At 35.1% G+C, this 14648-nt stretch overlaps 2 protein-coding genes, 1 long non-coding RNA gene and 2 other non-coding genes across 6 annotated transcripts; 2 read left to right on the top strand and 3 right to left on the bottom strand.

Moving 5' to 3' along the window:
• The first annotated feature begins 771 nt into the window (after positions 1–771).
• On the top strand, positions 772–3445 carry LOC111878040 (kinetochore protein NUF2 homolog). Of its 2 annotated transcripts, none has more exons than XM_042902807.2 (11): positions 772–1056; positions 1142–1360; positions 1589–1679; positions 1757–1936; positions 2018–2107; positions 2209–2316; positions 2417–2470; positions 2587–2701; positions 2784–2941; positions 3039–3113; positions 3208–3445. In XM_042902807.2, exons 1-11 carry the CDS (start codon positions 896–898, stop codon positions 3280–3282), a joined length of 1326 nt encoding a protein of 441 aa, XP_042758741.1. In that variant the 5' UTR covers positions 772–895; the 3' UTR covers positions 3283–3445. The 2 variants fall into 2 exon arrangements, with proteins under 2 accessions (XP_042758741.1, XP_023730328.1); XM_023874560.3 differs by having other exon boundaries at positions 777–1056; positions 3018–3113.
• A 186-nt stretch (positions 3446–3631) lies between these two features.
• On the top strand, positions 3632–3702 carry TRNAG-CCC (transfer RNA glycine (anticodon CCC)). Its single transcript has one exon. It is a non-coding gene; the product is annotated as a tRNA-Gly (tRNA).
• Positions 3703–3763: 61 nt separating this feature from the next.
• TRNAR-UCU (transfer RNA arginine (anticodon UCU)) lies at positions 3764–3836 on the bottom strand. Its single transcript has one exon. It is a non-coding gene; the product is annotated as a tRNA-Arg (tRNA).
• A 423-nt stretch (positions 3837–4259) lies between these two features.
• LOC111877985 (uncharacterized) lies at positions 4260–8076 on the bottom strand. The gene is made up of 11 exons (XM_023874484.3): positions 7564–8076; positions 6528–6844; positions 6300–6377; positions 6062–6164; positions 5696–5784; positions 5502–5613; positions 5365–5418; positions 5221–5269; positions 5021–5121; positions 4810–4928; positions 4260–4741 (listed from the first exon to the last, which is right to left on the bottom strand). Exons 1-11 carry the CDS (start codon positions 8005–8007, stop codon positions 4396–4398), a joined length of 1812 nt encoding a protein of 603 aa, XP_023730252.1. The 5' UTR covers positions 8008–8076; the 3' UTR covers positions 4260–4395.
• Positions 8077–13050: 4974 nt separating this feature from the next.
• Positions 13051–14121, bottom strand: LOC128126285 (uncharacterized). Its single transcript, XR_008224074.1, has 2 exons — positions 13825–14121; positions 13051–13213 (listed from the first exon to the last, which is right to left on the bottom strand). It is a non-coding gene; the product is annotated as an uncharacterized LOC128126285 (long non-coding RNA).
• Positions 14122–14648: the final 527 nt, after the last annotated feature.

The raw sequence follows: 14648 nt of genomic DNA, 5'->3' as shown, positions 1-14648 counted from the left end.
AGGAGGCGACATTATTATGAAACCCTAGATAGGGGGAATATAAAAACGAGAAATGAAAGGAAAGAGGTGAAAGAGTGAGAAATTATAGGAAATAAGTAAAGTTGCAATTCCTATTATGCCCTTCTAACCATTTAAATGTTACACTTTAATGCCAACAATTTTAGAATTTTTCATAAATCACCCCTTTAATAATAATCTTAAATTTAAATATTTAAATGATCCAGATCTGTTGTTCTTGCGTTCTCATCCTTTTAGGAGTTCTCATTTGATTATATATATATATATATATATATATATATATATATATATATATATATATATATATATATATATATATATATATATATATATATCCATTCCGTTTTTTTTTGACCGGTCGAACCAGTTGAACTATCGAACCAGTAAGAAGTAAGAAGCAAGAAGACGGGTTCCATTTCCGGTCCGGATTTCAAAATACTTCCATCCCGTTCCCGAGTTTATCAAAAGAAAAGAAAAGAAGAGAAAAGAAGGTCATGAGAGAAAAGAAGAGAAAGAAAAGAAAAACAAAATTTTCTTTTGTGTTCCCGAGTTGGAGAGAAGTGAAAGGAAAATTAATCATTTTCTTATTTCCTTCCAAATCCTCCCAAATCGGAAGGAAAGATAGGAGGGAAAGTGATCATTTCATTTCTCTCCGCTTCCACTTTCTTCCTTTAATGAAACTCAGAACATCAAATTTTTTTCATTTTCTTCTCATTTCCAATCATTTCCTTTCATTTCTCTGGTTAAGTTTAACTCCGTAACGTTCCACAAACCATCGTTTCTAATTTGCTTTAAGAAACTCTTCAATTCACTATGGCGGGAAAACACACATAAACCTCCTCCTCTCTTTCTCTCTCACAAACACAGACAAGGAGAGATGTCGAAGTTCGATTATCCGAAACTCCCCCGGAAAGAGATCATCGGAGTACTCGCTGAATCACGAATCGTCAACGTCTCCGAAGCCGAACTCATCAACCCCAGACCCGATGTCGTCAACAATATCTACACTCAGATACTCGTTCACCTCGGCTGTCTGCAGTACACTTTTCTAAACCCTAATGTATTTTTACCCTTTCAAACTATCTGTTCTATCAAATTTCCCAAGTATCTGTTGAATTTTCAGGGAAGATTGCGGACTAGTCGAATTCGCAGACCTAGAACAACTTGAAAACCCCGATTTGCATGTTGACTCTGTAAGAATGATGAATTTGTTCAACAAGATAAGGGGAGTCATTTCTGCTCTCGACTGCCCTAAGAATTTCACTCTTAGAGATCTCATTAAGCCTGAAGGCGATCGTACTGAGTTTTTTATTGGTACTATCCTTAATTTTTGCCTTCACAGGTATTTTTTTCATTTTAATTCATCATTTTGGATTTCTTTCATGTAAACCCCAGATTGTTCGAATTAGTTAGCCATACATTTTGCCTCTTGTGATTGATATACTTACTTTTTACTATTAAATTTCACAACTTTACCAAGTTGTAAATAGCATCCACTTTTAATCATGAAAAAAATACTATCACCGTTTTGCCATCCACATAACATATTATGTTGTTTCACACATCCTAGAGACACAAGAATGGAACTAATAAAACCAGTCGTGGAAGATGTGACAAATCTTGATGAGCAACAACAAGCGATTGAAAATAGAATATCACAGGTAGGTGTAAAAAGTTATAATTGGTTATATATTCAATCAGATTGAAAATTCGCTAACTATACATATCTTGATTGTAGTTAAATGCAGAATTACTAGAGTTTAATGAATCAAGAGAAAAGGAGATGCCTCTCATTCAAGAAGTTGACATCAAAATTAAAGAACTGCGCCAAACAATTTCATCTCTTAATAATCAGCAAATGTCCCTAAAGGCTACATTTAGAAAAAAGAAGGATGCAGTTAAAGAAATGGATGAAAAGGTACACATGTTCTTGATGTCCTAGTGTTATAAACTTTATGTGAAACCATTATCAAAATTAGCATCCTTGTTGTTTTTTCAGATTTCAAGTGCAGAGTTTGCTTTGGTACAAAGTGCTCAAGAAAATGCAAGTCTGCGTTCCAAAATTGTTCAATCTCCAGATAAACTACAGGTGGAAGTTATTCTAGTTTTTCATTATTAAACTATTAGATGAAAATGTTGAATAATAATCAAATGAGGAGTTATATGATATAATTCTTTTATAACTTTAAGAGGGCATTGGAGGAAAAGAAAGGAGTTCAAATTGAGGCTAAGAACGCAGAAAGAGAAGCAATGCAGTCTTTTCATGAAAAATCTGCCATCCTTGAAGTCTATGCAAAGGTAATAATAATAATATTTTACATAATTGTGGATTATGATCAATTTCATTAACATTTTGGTAATGGCAAATTGGTAAATTTGCATGGATGTTGTTTTTCAGGCTAGCAAGAAAATGAGCAAACATTTGAAGCAGATGCAGGCATTACAAGAGCAGGTTCTGTTACAAATCAATGAAACCACATTGTTTTTTCTTGAATTTAACTTACAAAAATTACAGAAAAACCAAAAGTAGTTTCACCATTTTATTGATTTAACCATTGTTTTTAACAGGTGAACTCAGCCAAACAAGTTGAGAAAGATGTGAAGGTGTTGAAAGTTAAGAATAGTGATGATGGGGTGTTGGATAAATCACTTGAAGCCAAATTATTTGAACAACAAGGCAGAGGTTGTTCTTTACAAAGTTTTATATTTAAGGCACCCAAAACTTCAAATTTTTTATATATTTTTTTTCTTATATAAATTTCCAGCGGACCAATTAGAGGAACTACTACAACAATTAGAAAAAGAAAAGGATCTTAAGTGTGAAGAGGCTTCCAAAGAATTTAATAATGTGAGATCACAAGTGGAATATAATAGACATGGATTGGAACAAAGGCAAAAAAACATAGAAGCTCTGGTTGCAGAGGTATGGATTTTTATAAATTTTTTTGAAACGGATATTGTTTTTAGATTTTTTGTATATATTATTTGAAACTTGTTAGGCGGCTGCTATAAATGAAAAGATTAAGGTGGAGAATGATTCAGCAACAGCTAAAGAACAAATATTATTCGGTAAATGTGAAGAGATTACTAAAGAGGTGAACGTGTCTTTCTCAACTTTTTTTCAATAATTTTTTTTTGTGGAGTATTTTTTATCATCCTAAAATGATAAATTTTTTATATTGGGTGTAGTTTTTGGAGTACACAAATTCTACTGGGCAGTTGCTTTCAAAGATTGGGGAAGGAGCAGATGGGTTGGCAAACTGATGGATATTTTATGTTTTAATGAATCTCTATTATTTATGGTGCTTTATTTCTTTTAAATGTTCATGGAACTCAAGTGACAATCTCTTAAGTTGTAACAGAGATTGAAGAGCTTATTATGTTATCTCTAAAGAAACATGTTTACTAGTGTTTTTAACTTGGTTTATGAATGTTGTATAAACCTTAGAATTGTTTAGCTATTGTACGGATATTCAAAATGTGGTTATTATTTTCTTAAGCTTTGATATTCGAAGGCATTACAAATTTAGCTTTTGTCCCAACATTTGGCTTATGAGTTGAATCGATATTGTATAGAGTTTAAATATATTAAAAGTGAAGATATAAACGTACAGCGCATCTAGTGTAGTGGTATCATAGTACCCTCCCACGGTACTGACCGGGGTTCGATTCCCCGGATGCGCATTTTACCTTTTTACACTACTTATTTTTTCTGAAAAATCTTGGAAATAAAAAAAAAAACATACACGCCCAGTGGGACTCGAACCCACAATCGCCTGATTAGAAGTCAGACGCCTTATCCATTAGGCCATGGGCGCAAGTTTTGATATCTACTCACAGTCAAAATTCTTTATTAACTAGTGCTTCTAGAACTGGAATTTTCACAAAACCCGTGAAGTTTGTAGAAAATATTTGTTCCAACTATAAGTCCAAAAATTGAAAGAAGAGTAAAAAAAAATATTTTACAATAAATTCGGCACAGGTGATATCAAAATAAAATTTAAGTGTACCTTTATTTTGAGTCTTTTATCGTGTAAATATTTAACATTTGTTTATAAACTTTTGTTTTTGGTTACATTCCTATATATTATTGCAGCATGGTAGCTTTGCATCTCAAGAGTAAATTAATGCACCAATAATTATCAGGTATCTAGAATTAGGTTTACTCCGTTTATCTTTGTTTGATAAGAAATAATTATCAATTTTGGTTAGTTTTAATCAAAGTTGAGAAATAATTAAAATACGGACGAAATACAAACTTTATATAAAGAGAGGAAAAGGAAGGGTGATTTTTGCAGCACAACAAATCAAGAATTGACATCTAAGTAAGATTAAACTTAAAAACCCAACACTATGATTGGTATGTATGTATGTATTTTAAAGAAAATTTCTTTGAAATGATCCTGAAGAAAACCTTGAAGTCAATCCTTGTGCCATATTCTCAGCATCCAACTTGACATTCTGTCGTCCACCTGTCAAATCTTTTTCACGATCCCATGGTTTCCAAGGATGCTGTCCCTCCCATTCATCTTGTTTCTTCTCCTCCACCTTTGACTTTTTCTTTGACCGAACCCGAGTCGACTCCAGATGCTTTTCCACCAATGATTTTGACCTTTTCGCTTTGTTGTATTTGTCCACCAATTCCGCATCCGCACTACGTTTTCCCTCGTCTTGAACAACCCCCGCAGCAAGTGCTGCAGCCTGATTATACGCCTCCAAATAACTGCACAAAGGGTATTTTAGGTATTTACTGAAAGAAAGTAAAACATGTGCAACAATCAAGAAACATACTTCATTTTTGCTTTCTGGGCTCTGTCTGAAGGGGTATCTGTCCATGCACTGGTGTCACCACGCCCCTCTTTAGAAGTCCTGTTAAATGCTTTTGTTGATTGCTGTGTTGCCACACCAGTCTGAGGAGGATAAAACAGTAAAAAAAAAAAAAAACAATATATATAGAGAGAGAAAACAGTTATTAATAATAAAAATAAAAACGAAGGATTACTTTTCTTTCAGGAGGTAGTGTTGTCATCCATTCATCTCTTGTTCGTTCGACTTTTACATCCATGTCTGCTAAGAGTGCATCATCACCCTCCATTGAAATACCTGTCAACCACCAACTTTCCATACTCACTCCACTAATAATAGAAATTATAATAATTATGGAGTTGTAAATGTTAAAAGAAATTAGTTTAGTTTTTTTACCTTGCAAACGCCTCCATTGTGCAGCTTCACGCATTGCTTTCAACTCCAACTACAAAAGAAAAGAAATGCAAAAATATTAAGATTAACTAATAACTAATAACTAATGGTATGCTGCTATTAAGTCAAGACATGTAAAACATGTACCTTAAATCTTTCCTTTTCCTCCTTCTCGTCAATTTTGTCATCCATTGCTTTTCGCTAAAATTAAAAAACATACAAAATTTTCAAGATTCCATGGCATGTTTTTTCAAGATTGAATTTGCATAGTACTAAGTACTAACCTTGACAGGATCTTGTAAATCTTTAAAAGCTTTATTCAACTTAATGAATGCTTGGTGGGCTTCTGGATGAGTGCACTTGTCAGGGTGAACCATAAGAGACAGCTTCCAATATCTGAATAACCAACCCCACATTAACTTAATCATTAAACTCTAAAAAAAAATAAAAACAGAGATGATAAGCATCAACAGCTTGCCTTTTCTTAAGGTTGTCTGCTGCCATATGCCTATTGACACCAACAATATCATATGGGTTGTCAACCTCTGCTCCCATAATTCTTGTCACCTGATTAAATAAAACTCAAAAAAGTTAATATGCTAATGCTAATATATCTTTAAGACTAATGACCCCCTCAAATTTTATAGGGTGAAACAATAACAGATTGACAAGAATGTGATTCTTATAATTTCATGCCACTTATCAACAATTACTTGTCAATGGTTGCACGCACAACACTGAACACTTGACTTGATAAATTTGAAAACCTTTATTACCTCAAGTTATTTGAAAAAATACAACTGAATAAAGAGAAAAGGTTCTGAAAAACAAAGTAGGTTAAGACCTCCTCAAAACGCTCTGCATCATTGGCAGATGCAGCCTCATTGACCACAGCAGGAGGTGGAGGTCCAATAAATAGTGCATCATCTTCACCAATTTCAGCTTCCCTACATTTATCAAAGCTATATTAACTAGCAGTTTTGGAATTATATTCAACAAAACAGATATAACCATCCGAATTTTTTCATAAAATCAATTCTTGAATCTTGAGGAGGCATAATATTAGAAACTTCCATACATACCTTAACTCAGCCTCTGCTTCAGTTAATTTAGCTGCTGCAGCAAGCAGTTCAGCAGATGGCATTGCAGGCCCAATAACCCTGAAGACTCAGCAGCAGATTTGCATAAGTTAATCATGTTAGGCTAATCATTCTAGAACAAACCTTCCTCTCTGTCAATATATTTCACTATAGAACTACAGCAATCATGGATCAAACTGAAACTAATAGGCAAGTAATGTGAAGCCTTACCTCTTCCTAGGAGCTGCAATGTCTTCTTGTGCAGATGGAAGATTAGAACCACCATCAGCAGGTTTGTGTTGTTCAGCATACACATCATCGTTTGGTTCATGATCATTAGAAACTGGCCTTTGAGGTCCTGATTTAGGTCGTATAACAGCTCCAACAACTTCAAGAGTTGGAGGAACATCAGAAGGCAAGAGAAAGACTAATCGGCCATTTTCATTGAGTTTCAAGGACAAGAACAGCTTTCGCAGGTATTTTACTAAAGATTTCTCAGATAGACCAGATATATCAACTGCTTGTCCATCATCAATCATTCGCAGAAGCTGATGAAAAATCAAGGGCTCGGTAAACTCAGCAAGACATATTCATTTTTACATTACATATGATGATTAAACATGTTGCAGAGTGACACCAATTATATTCCTATATTTGATGAAACAGAACAGTTAAGTGTAACACAACACACAGTTCTAATTAATGGGCAAATGGGTAGGATCAGTCAACAATGCTATTGTCTAATTTGGAGTGAATTGAAATACACTAAGATCAAGACTTATTCCCTTCGTCCCAATAAATGCAAATTTAAACTTGTCACATAGTTTAACAGAAATATTTGACTAATAATTAACTGACTAAAATAAACCTTTATAATATAAACTTGAGGACTACAATCAATATAGCCAATGATTGTTCTGTTTGTGATAAAGTTTACTGTAAAATCCATGTCCGTTTTGGAGGTGTAAACCAAACCATTTGAAACGCATCAACTGCAGTTCTTTACTAGGAAAGAAGTAAAAAAAAAAAAAACGTAGCAACATCACCTTCTACATTGGTCAATATGATTCCATATTGTTAGCAGAAACCCTAACAAATAGTTTGCACCAACAGAACCTATTTCCTTGACCTAGATTCTGTATCCCTGTTAGCAACACAAAAGAAATGCCTACACTACTAAATCTGTAAATTCATATTCGAAAATCAGCCTATGGAATTCTATTCGAAGTTCAAACGCAAGAGACAGTCAAATGTAAGAAAATAGCACCTGCTCCAAATCATCAGCAACAGCAGGGAATTCATCCAATATATACTTCACCACCTCTACAGGATCACTCGCAGGCAAATTACTATTATCATCAGACAATCCGTATTCCTTCTCCTTCTCCTCCGACTCTGTATCTGAATCTGAGCCCCTCCTTTTTCCTTCTCGATATGATCTCCGGCTACTGCTCCCTTTCCTTCTATCTTTATCACTTTTATCTCTCTTCTTTTTCTTCCGCTTCTCTCTCCTCTTCTCTTTCTCTCTTCTAGAACTCCCCCTTTCGCTGCTCCGCCGGTGCCGATGCCTCCGGCTGCTTTTGTGCCGCTTCGAGGAAGATTCGTCGTCGCTTTCAGAAGAAGAGATCGAAGCCGAAGATGATGGAGATGAAGAGACGGAATCTTCCAAGTACCTCCTCTTCTTCTTCGTTTTATAGGAGCCTTCCCCCATTTGTTTGTTCAATTATCGTACAAGACCTCCCCTCTCGTTTTTAGCCAGAGATATAGACGGCGGACTGGCGGAGCAATGTATTTTACTAAGTTACTCTACACCCCCTTTAAGATAGTATACTTTTTAAATACCCCCTTTTAACTTATCGTGGGGATTCCAAACCAATCTATTAAATTACTAGTTGTGAAACTTATATCTTATACGGGTTGGATAAAATAAAAAAATTAAATATGAAGGTTAAAATAAAAATTTATTTAAAATTTAAATTTTAGATTTAAAATTAAAATGAAACATATTAAATACAATATATGAGTGGTAATATTGTAATTTGTTGATTATTTTCAATTTAGACAATTATTAATTAATGTGTAAATGTGATGTATTAATTAGGAAAAGATAAAAATTGAGAAAATGACATATGGAAAAATATTTATTAGGGTAAATTACACGGATGGTCCTTGTTGTTTAGGGTAATCTGTGTGTTTGGTCCCTAAAAACTTTTTTTTAACTCGGACAGTTCTTAATTTATATTTTTATTGAACGCTTGGTCCCTGTCCGTTCTAAAAAGACTGATTTACCCTTACTGTCTTCTTTTACCTATTTTAAATTACTAGTTAATTAAAAAAATATTAATTAAATGTTGAAAAACTATTAATTAAATATATAATGGTATAATTCAAGAGCCTACACCACCGTACCCTCCTCCCCTCTCTTCCCTCATTATGTTCAGTCATCGAAAAATCTCATACATTGACTGTGTCTGCTCCTGCTCCACCTCCACCTCCCCCGACAACTTTGTTATCCGACTACAATGAAACATATAACTGTAATCACCATAATGAATTGAGCTTTAACCTTAAATTGATCCATGATGCAAACCTGAAACTAAAACTAAAATCGAAAGTGAAACTGAAATCAAACCCAAAATTCAAAATCAAATATGAATTGAAACCTACAACTGAAATCAAACATGAAATCATACTGAAATTTTAATGTGAAACTTAATTCAAACCTAAAATTTAATCAAACCTAAAACTGAACCTTAAATCAAACCTAAGCAGTGCTGTAGGATCGTGGTGGATGGCGAAACTGCAATCAAACATGAAATCTCGCTTCGGGTTCGATAACATGCTCCCCAATCTGAGACAGAGAAGGAGGACAATGCTTAAGTTTGTATTGTCTCACCAGATTTGAGTGTCTGCTTCACCTCTGCCTTCTCTGGTGGCATTGGCAATAAATGTTACTGGTGCACAATAGTAGATGGGTTGAAGGACATGAAGGAAGAAGCTTGTGGGAAAACCTTGAAGGAAGAAGACGAGCGATTGGGAATAAACGTGAGCGAGGCAATTGGAGTTTTAGGTTTCGTATGCTTTCAAGTGAAATAGAGAGTTAGAGAGGCGGAGTAGATAGACAAGTTAGTCCCACGAGTGAAGAACGGAAGGAGATGAAGGTTTTTCTCACCAACCATGTTCGATTTTGTTGGAGTCATCAGAGATGAAGTTGATATGTAATGTAGCTGGCGAGTGGTGATGATGGAAGACGAGATCTGTAGGAGGAGCCAAGGAGGGTTGGAGGCGTTGCTTAGGATTTTAGGGATTCTTTTCATTTTTTTAAATATATTTTTAATATTAAAAGGTAAAAGAATAAGTAATAAATAAATAAATAAGTTATTAAGGGTAGAATAGTCTTTTTAGAACGGATAGGGATGAAGCGTGCAACAAAAATATAAATTAGGGATGGTCCGAATTAAAAAAAAAAAGTTGTTAGGGACCAAACACGCAAATTACACTAAACCACAGGGACCATTCGTGTAATTTATCCTATTTATTTAAAAATACCAGAAAATGACATGTGTCCAAGTTAATAAGAGAGTGACATTTGGCAAAATTATTTTTATTTATTACGAAGGATTTGGTATTATATATATATATATATATATATATATATATATATATATATTAAAAGTCTGTTTCCTTAGGGCATCCACAATGCATTGAACTCTATAGAGTTCAATGGAGTGTCACATCATCATTCACTATTTCATACAATTCTATTCATTTTTATCCCACAATGCATTAAACTCTACAAGTTCAATGAAACATATTAAAAAAAAATTATTTAAAGATTTAAAGACTTTCATTTTTCCCATTGAAGAGTTCAATGGTCGTTGAACTCCAAATCCATTGCCAAAGTGGCATTTCATAATGGTGGAGTTGTATCCATTGAATGACAAGTAGGCATGACACCTCATTCTTAGGAACAGTTATGTGATCCTATTGGACCACTTTTAATTTTTTTTTTTGTCAATATCTAATTACTTTCTTGAACACGTGTTACATGGTATCTTATCAATCCACTGCTTCACTTATCCAATGGTTTTGCTCCTAGTAACACGTGCTAAACACTTCTTCTAATTTCCGTCTCTTCCTTATTCACTTCACTTCTACCTTCACTGGTGAATTCTTTCCTTTCTCACTCCTCAGATGTCTCGAAAAATCTTCACGACCTTTGTATCTTCAACCTTTGAATCCACTGTTGATTGTTTTTGGATTTTAGGGCTTTCAAAGAGAAAGGTACCAACAATAGTGAAGGTTAGGTTACTGGGCCTCAAACCTGTTCTCCATGCTTCTAGATGTTTGTTGCCAACTGTTTATTTATCACTTCCTTAATCACCATATATCGTTGATTTCAGTTCCGCTTAAGAACCCACCTCCGATGAGTCGTTCTTTTACTTTTCCTTTTGTGTTTTTGTGCAATACCCATCCCAATCTTTAACTTCAACCCATCTCCAGTTGCTTTCCTTCTTTATTGTGAATCCCATCTGCAACCGTTCTATTACACAACATAAACCCTCAGCCTTATTGAGGATATCGACTTTTGAAAGACACAATCTGAGTTTTCTAAGTATCGACCTCCTTCTACCACCGCTTCCATTTCTCTAATTTTCCACCATTAATTTTGCTGTTCTTCATGTTTCTCTTGTGACTTTCTTCTTTCGTTTGTTATGTTCTTTTACGTTGTGTTATTTCATGTGATTTAGAGTTGTATTAAGTCGATGTGGTTCAAATAATCTTCTTTTGGATTTTCTTCTGTCTTTTGGTCATTTTACATGTAACCCGTTTGATTTCTATGCTGAAGTTATGCACTTTATGATCGACTGCAATAGCTCCACTCCTTTGTCGAAGTTCTTTGGGAACACCCAAGAAACCTAAAATTTTTCCGCCTTCGCCACCACTGTTACCACCATTTTCTATGATCGTTGTCACATCCGTTTATGCCGACTACAATCATCTGCCTTCGCTTCTCTAAAATCATGTTGGGTTGTTTTCTATTTTCGGTTTGTGATAAGAGAGACACTCACAAAGATGCTCTATCATATAGGGTTCACATAAAATTGATGGATTGAAGTTGAAGGTTTTACATCTTTTATTGATGGCTCATTCTAATTTCTATGTAAGTGTTCACCTCTTATTTCAATGAATGGACACATGTGCTCTTATCTTTGATTCGTCTTTTTTGTAAAGAAATTAGACTTTGAAATCTCCTTCGTTGTCATTAGTCGTCGAACAAGAAATTAGATTTTGCAGGGGCGGATGGAGGCTACACAAACTAAACATCGATTATAAGATCGCTTTAGGATTGAGTTTCCCTAATTTTTTACTTTTTTCCATCTAGACAAAGATGGAAGCTTGATGAAATTCACTACGAGTGGTCGATATAATGTCAAGGTAAGTTATATCTTCATGTGTTGTTGTTTTTTTTAAAAATATAGTTTATAAGGGATGCATATCATGATGGGTAACAAGAATCTACGAAGAGAACAAATCCAAGTTTACAGTAATTGATGCTACGAACTTCCTAGATTCTTATTACCGCTTGGAGAGGAAATAAATAAAAATAAGAACGCACAGTGAGATGTGATTTTAGAATTTGGAGATGATCAAGCAATGGATAACAAAACATGTTTCTCACTACAATGAACCGATAAAAAGGTTGGATATTAGAATTTATTAATTTATGTCAAATTATCATAGTGTTGTAGCTTATAAGAATGTTGGGTTTGAGATTTTGATGCGGATAGGTTGGAATAATTTTTTTCGTCTGCCATCTGTCGATAAAATGCTTAAGTATTTTTTTTTACTTCTGTTGTAGCACCCGGTTCCTGGTACGTAAAATCTATCTAAGTATTTTCATTTTTAGCCTTGGACTCGGCGAGTTGTAGGCCCGACTCGCCGAGTGGAGACGGGTTTGGGAGCACGTTTAAGTTGGCGACTCGGCGAGTCCACATTCTGGACTCGGCGAGTCCCAGCTGTCTGATGAAACCCTAAATTTCAAGGGTTTGCACCCTATTTAAACCCTCTTATCCGCCCCCAAGCTCGCCCCTTCACCCTCATAGCTCTCTACTTCGTTTAAGCCTTGTTCCTTGTGAGATTGAAGCATTTTGGTGTGTTTTCTTGAAGGTTTGGAGGGGGAAGGAGAGTAGATCAAGAAGAGAAGAAGGAGGCCAGGCATCCTCGTGTTATCTCAGTGATTTCCTTGAGGTATAACTCAGTTTCCCTCTGTTTTCATGCTTATTGTCCCTTGTAGCTCCATGAAAGTCCTTCTTGAGCCTTTCCCCAAGCTTGTTTGTGTATTAGGGTTGGTAATAAGTTGTTTATCCTCTAGATCTAGGCATGATTGAGCTCCAGGAGCTTGGATCTACTGCCTTTATGGAGCCATATTGCATGAAAGACCTAGATCTACTCTTTTGGTGCATTTTGAGCCCTAAAACCCTCATTGGTGTTTATTTACACGTAAAGTTGGAAACTTTACATGTTAACCAGGCCCTAGAAACCCAGATCTATGAATGACATGAGCTGGATTCAAGCAAAATCGAGTATATAGTATTTGCATGTGGCAGACTCGGCGTGTGACATCCCCAAACTCACGGCCAGAAAAGACCGGTTTGTTTATGCTTTGTTTAAAAATCAGAGTTACATTTTAAATGAAAGTGTTGTCGAATTTGTCCCAAAACAAAAATATGATAAAGATTTATCAAAAGCATTTCCATAGAAATGTATTTCATTAAAAGACTCGGGATGTCATGTTCGTACAGATCAAAAGCATAAACAGTACAATATAAGCCTTACTACATTATTTCATATCTACAGGCCTATATATGTAATCCCTCGTCCAAAACATCACACCTATGCTCATGCGCCACTACCTGTAATACATAAAACTGAGTGGGTCAGGCTTGGGAGCCTGGTGAGCACATAGGGTTTTCAACCCACAATAAATAAGTTTATTAATTTCATCGATCAACAATAACCCGATTACCCGTTCCCGTTATCCTCACTTTACGTCCCTAAACACCTATCATAAGGGACCTAGCCTAAGGATCATCATCAGGACGGACACTACTGCTAAGGGGATTCCTCAGCAATAAATGTCCTAAAGGCAACCATGTGGGGGATGGAGTACACCGGTGAACATATCGTTCACAAACACCTACAGGTTACGAGCCTGCTAGTGTTCCACTAGACTGTCTAGAAGAGTCTGTGGTCGTCATCCATACTCCGCTAGATGACAGAATCAACAAAATCAACATCGAGGCCTCTCATCATTTTATCACACATCACCTATTGCATCTACCCATGTTTTACCCCAACATTTTCGTAGATATAAAATACATATACATTTTAAATCATTGAAAACATGTATAACAACGTTCATCTAGCATAGATAGCAAGTATTCAGATAATATGCACACATAGCACGTAATTTATATAAAATACTTCATATCTATGTGTAAGTTGAAAGTAACTATGCACTCACTTGTTAAGGTGATGATTCCAAAATCGGGCAGCGCTTGCTTCTAACGATTCTATTTTCCTTTGACGAAACCTAGCATTATTATCGCTAAATTTTAGTCTAATATTTATCGTGACCAACTATTAGTCTTAGTATTATTATTATTATATAAGCGTTAAACAATATTTTCCAACCACTATGTACAGACAGGGGCCAGACATAAAACACCGGAGGGCAGGACCATTTTGGCATATAGCACTTCTGAAATCCAACAACCCTATGCGACCCTTTAAACCAGATTCCCCGTACCGCGAGTAGTTAAAAAAAATATTATAACGACACTTATATAAGTTATAATAATAGCTCAAATATTTATTATAAGTTCATAATAACAATACTAATTTTAAATATAAGCTATATTAAAATAAGGTAAGCATAACTTACTTACAAGGGGGTTTTAGCTAGGAGTCGGGCTCTGCAGGGGCAGAACTTCGTCGCTGAATCTTTCTAAGAAAGATTCGTGCAGCGCTTCAGCGCTCACCTTACTATACTAAGCTATAAAAAGAGAAGTCGAATCACGAGGGACCGAAATGCTCGGGGGATAAGGAGAGAAAGACTCTTGAATCAAGAGAATGGTGCAAGAAATATGAGAGCCCAAGGCTCTTATTTATACTAATTGAATTTTCAAAAACTACCCTCCATAATTACTTAATGACCTTTTAGTTATATAAACAACTAAACACCCCTCTATAATACTATTATAAATGGATTTAATGATATTTGTACTAAACTAATGTCGAAAAAACTCAACATTAGTCTTATAATGACCACATCGTCGATACCTTTCT

This window comes from Lactuca sativa, chromosome 5, assembly GCF_002870075.4.
Source record: "Lactuca sativa cultivar Salinas chromosome 5, Lsat_Salinas_v11, whole genome shotgun sequence".
Classification (NCBI taxonomy): Eukaryota; Viridiplantae; Streptophyta; class Magnoliopsida; order Asterales; family Asteraceae; genus Lactuca; species Lactuca sativa.
Note: the sequence above shows the minus strand (reverse complement) of the source record. Positions and strands in the feature narration are given on the sequence as shown.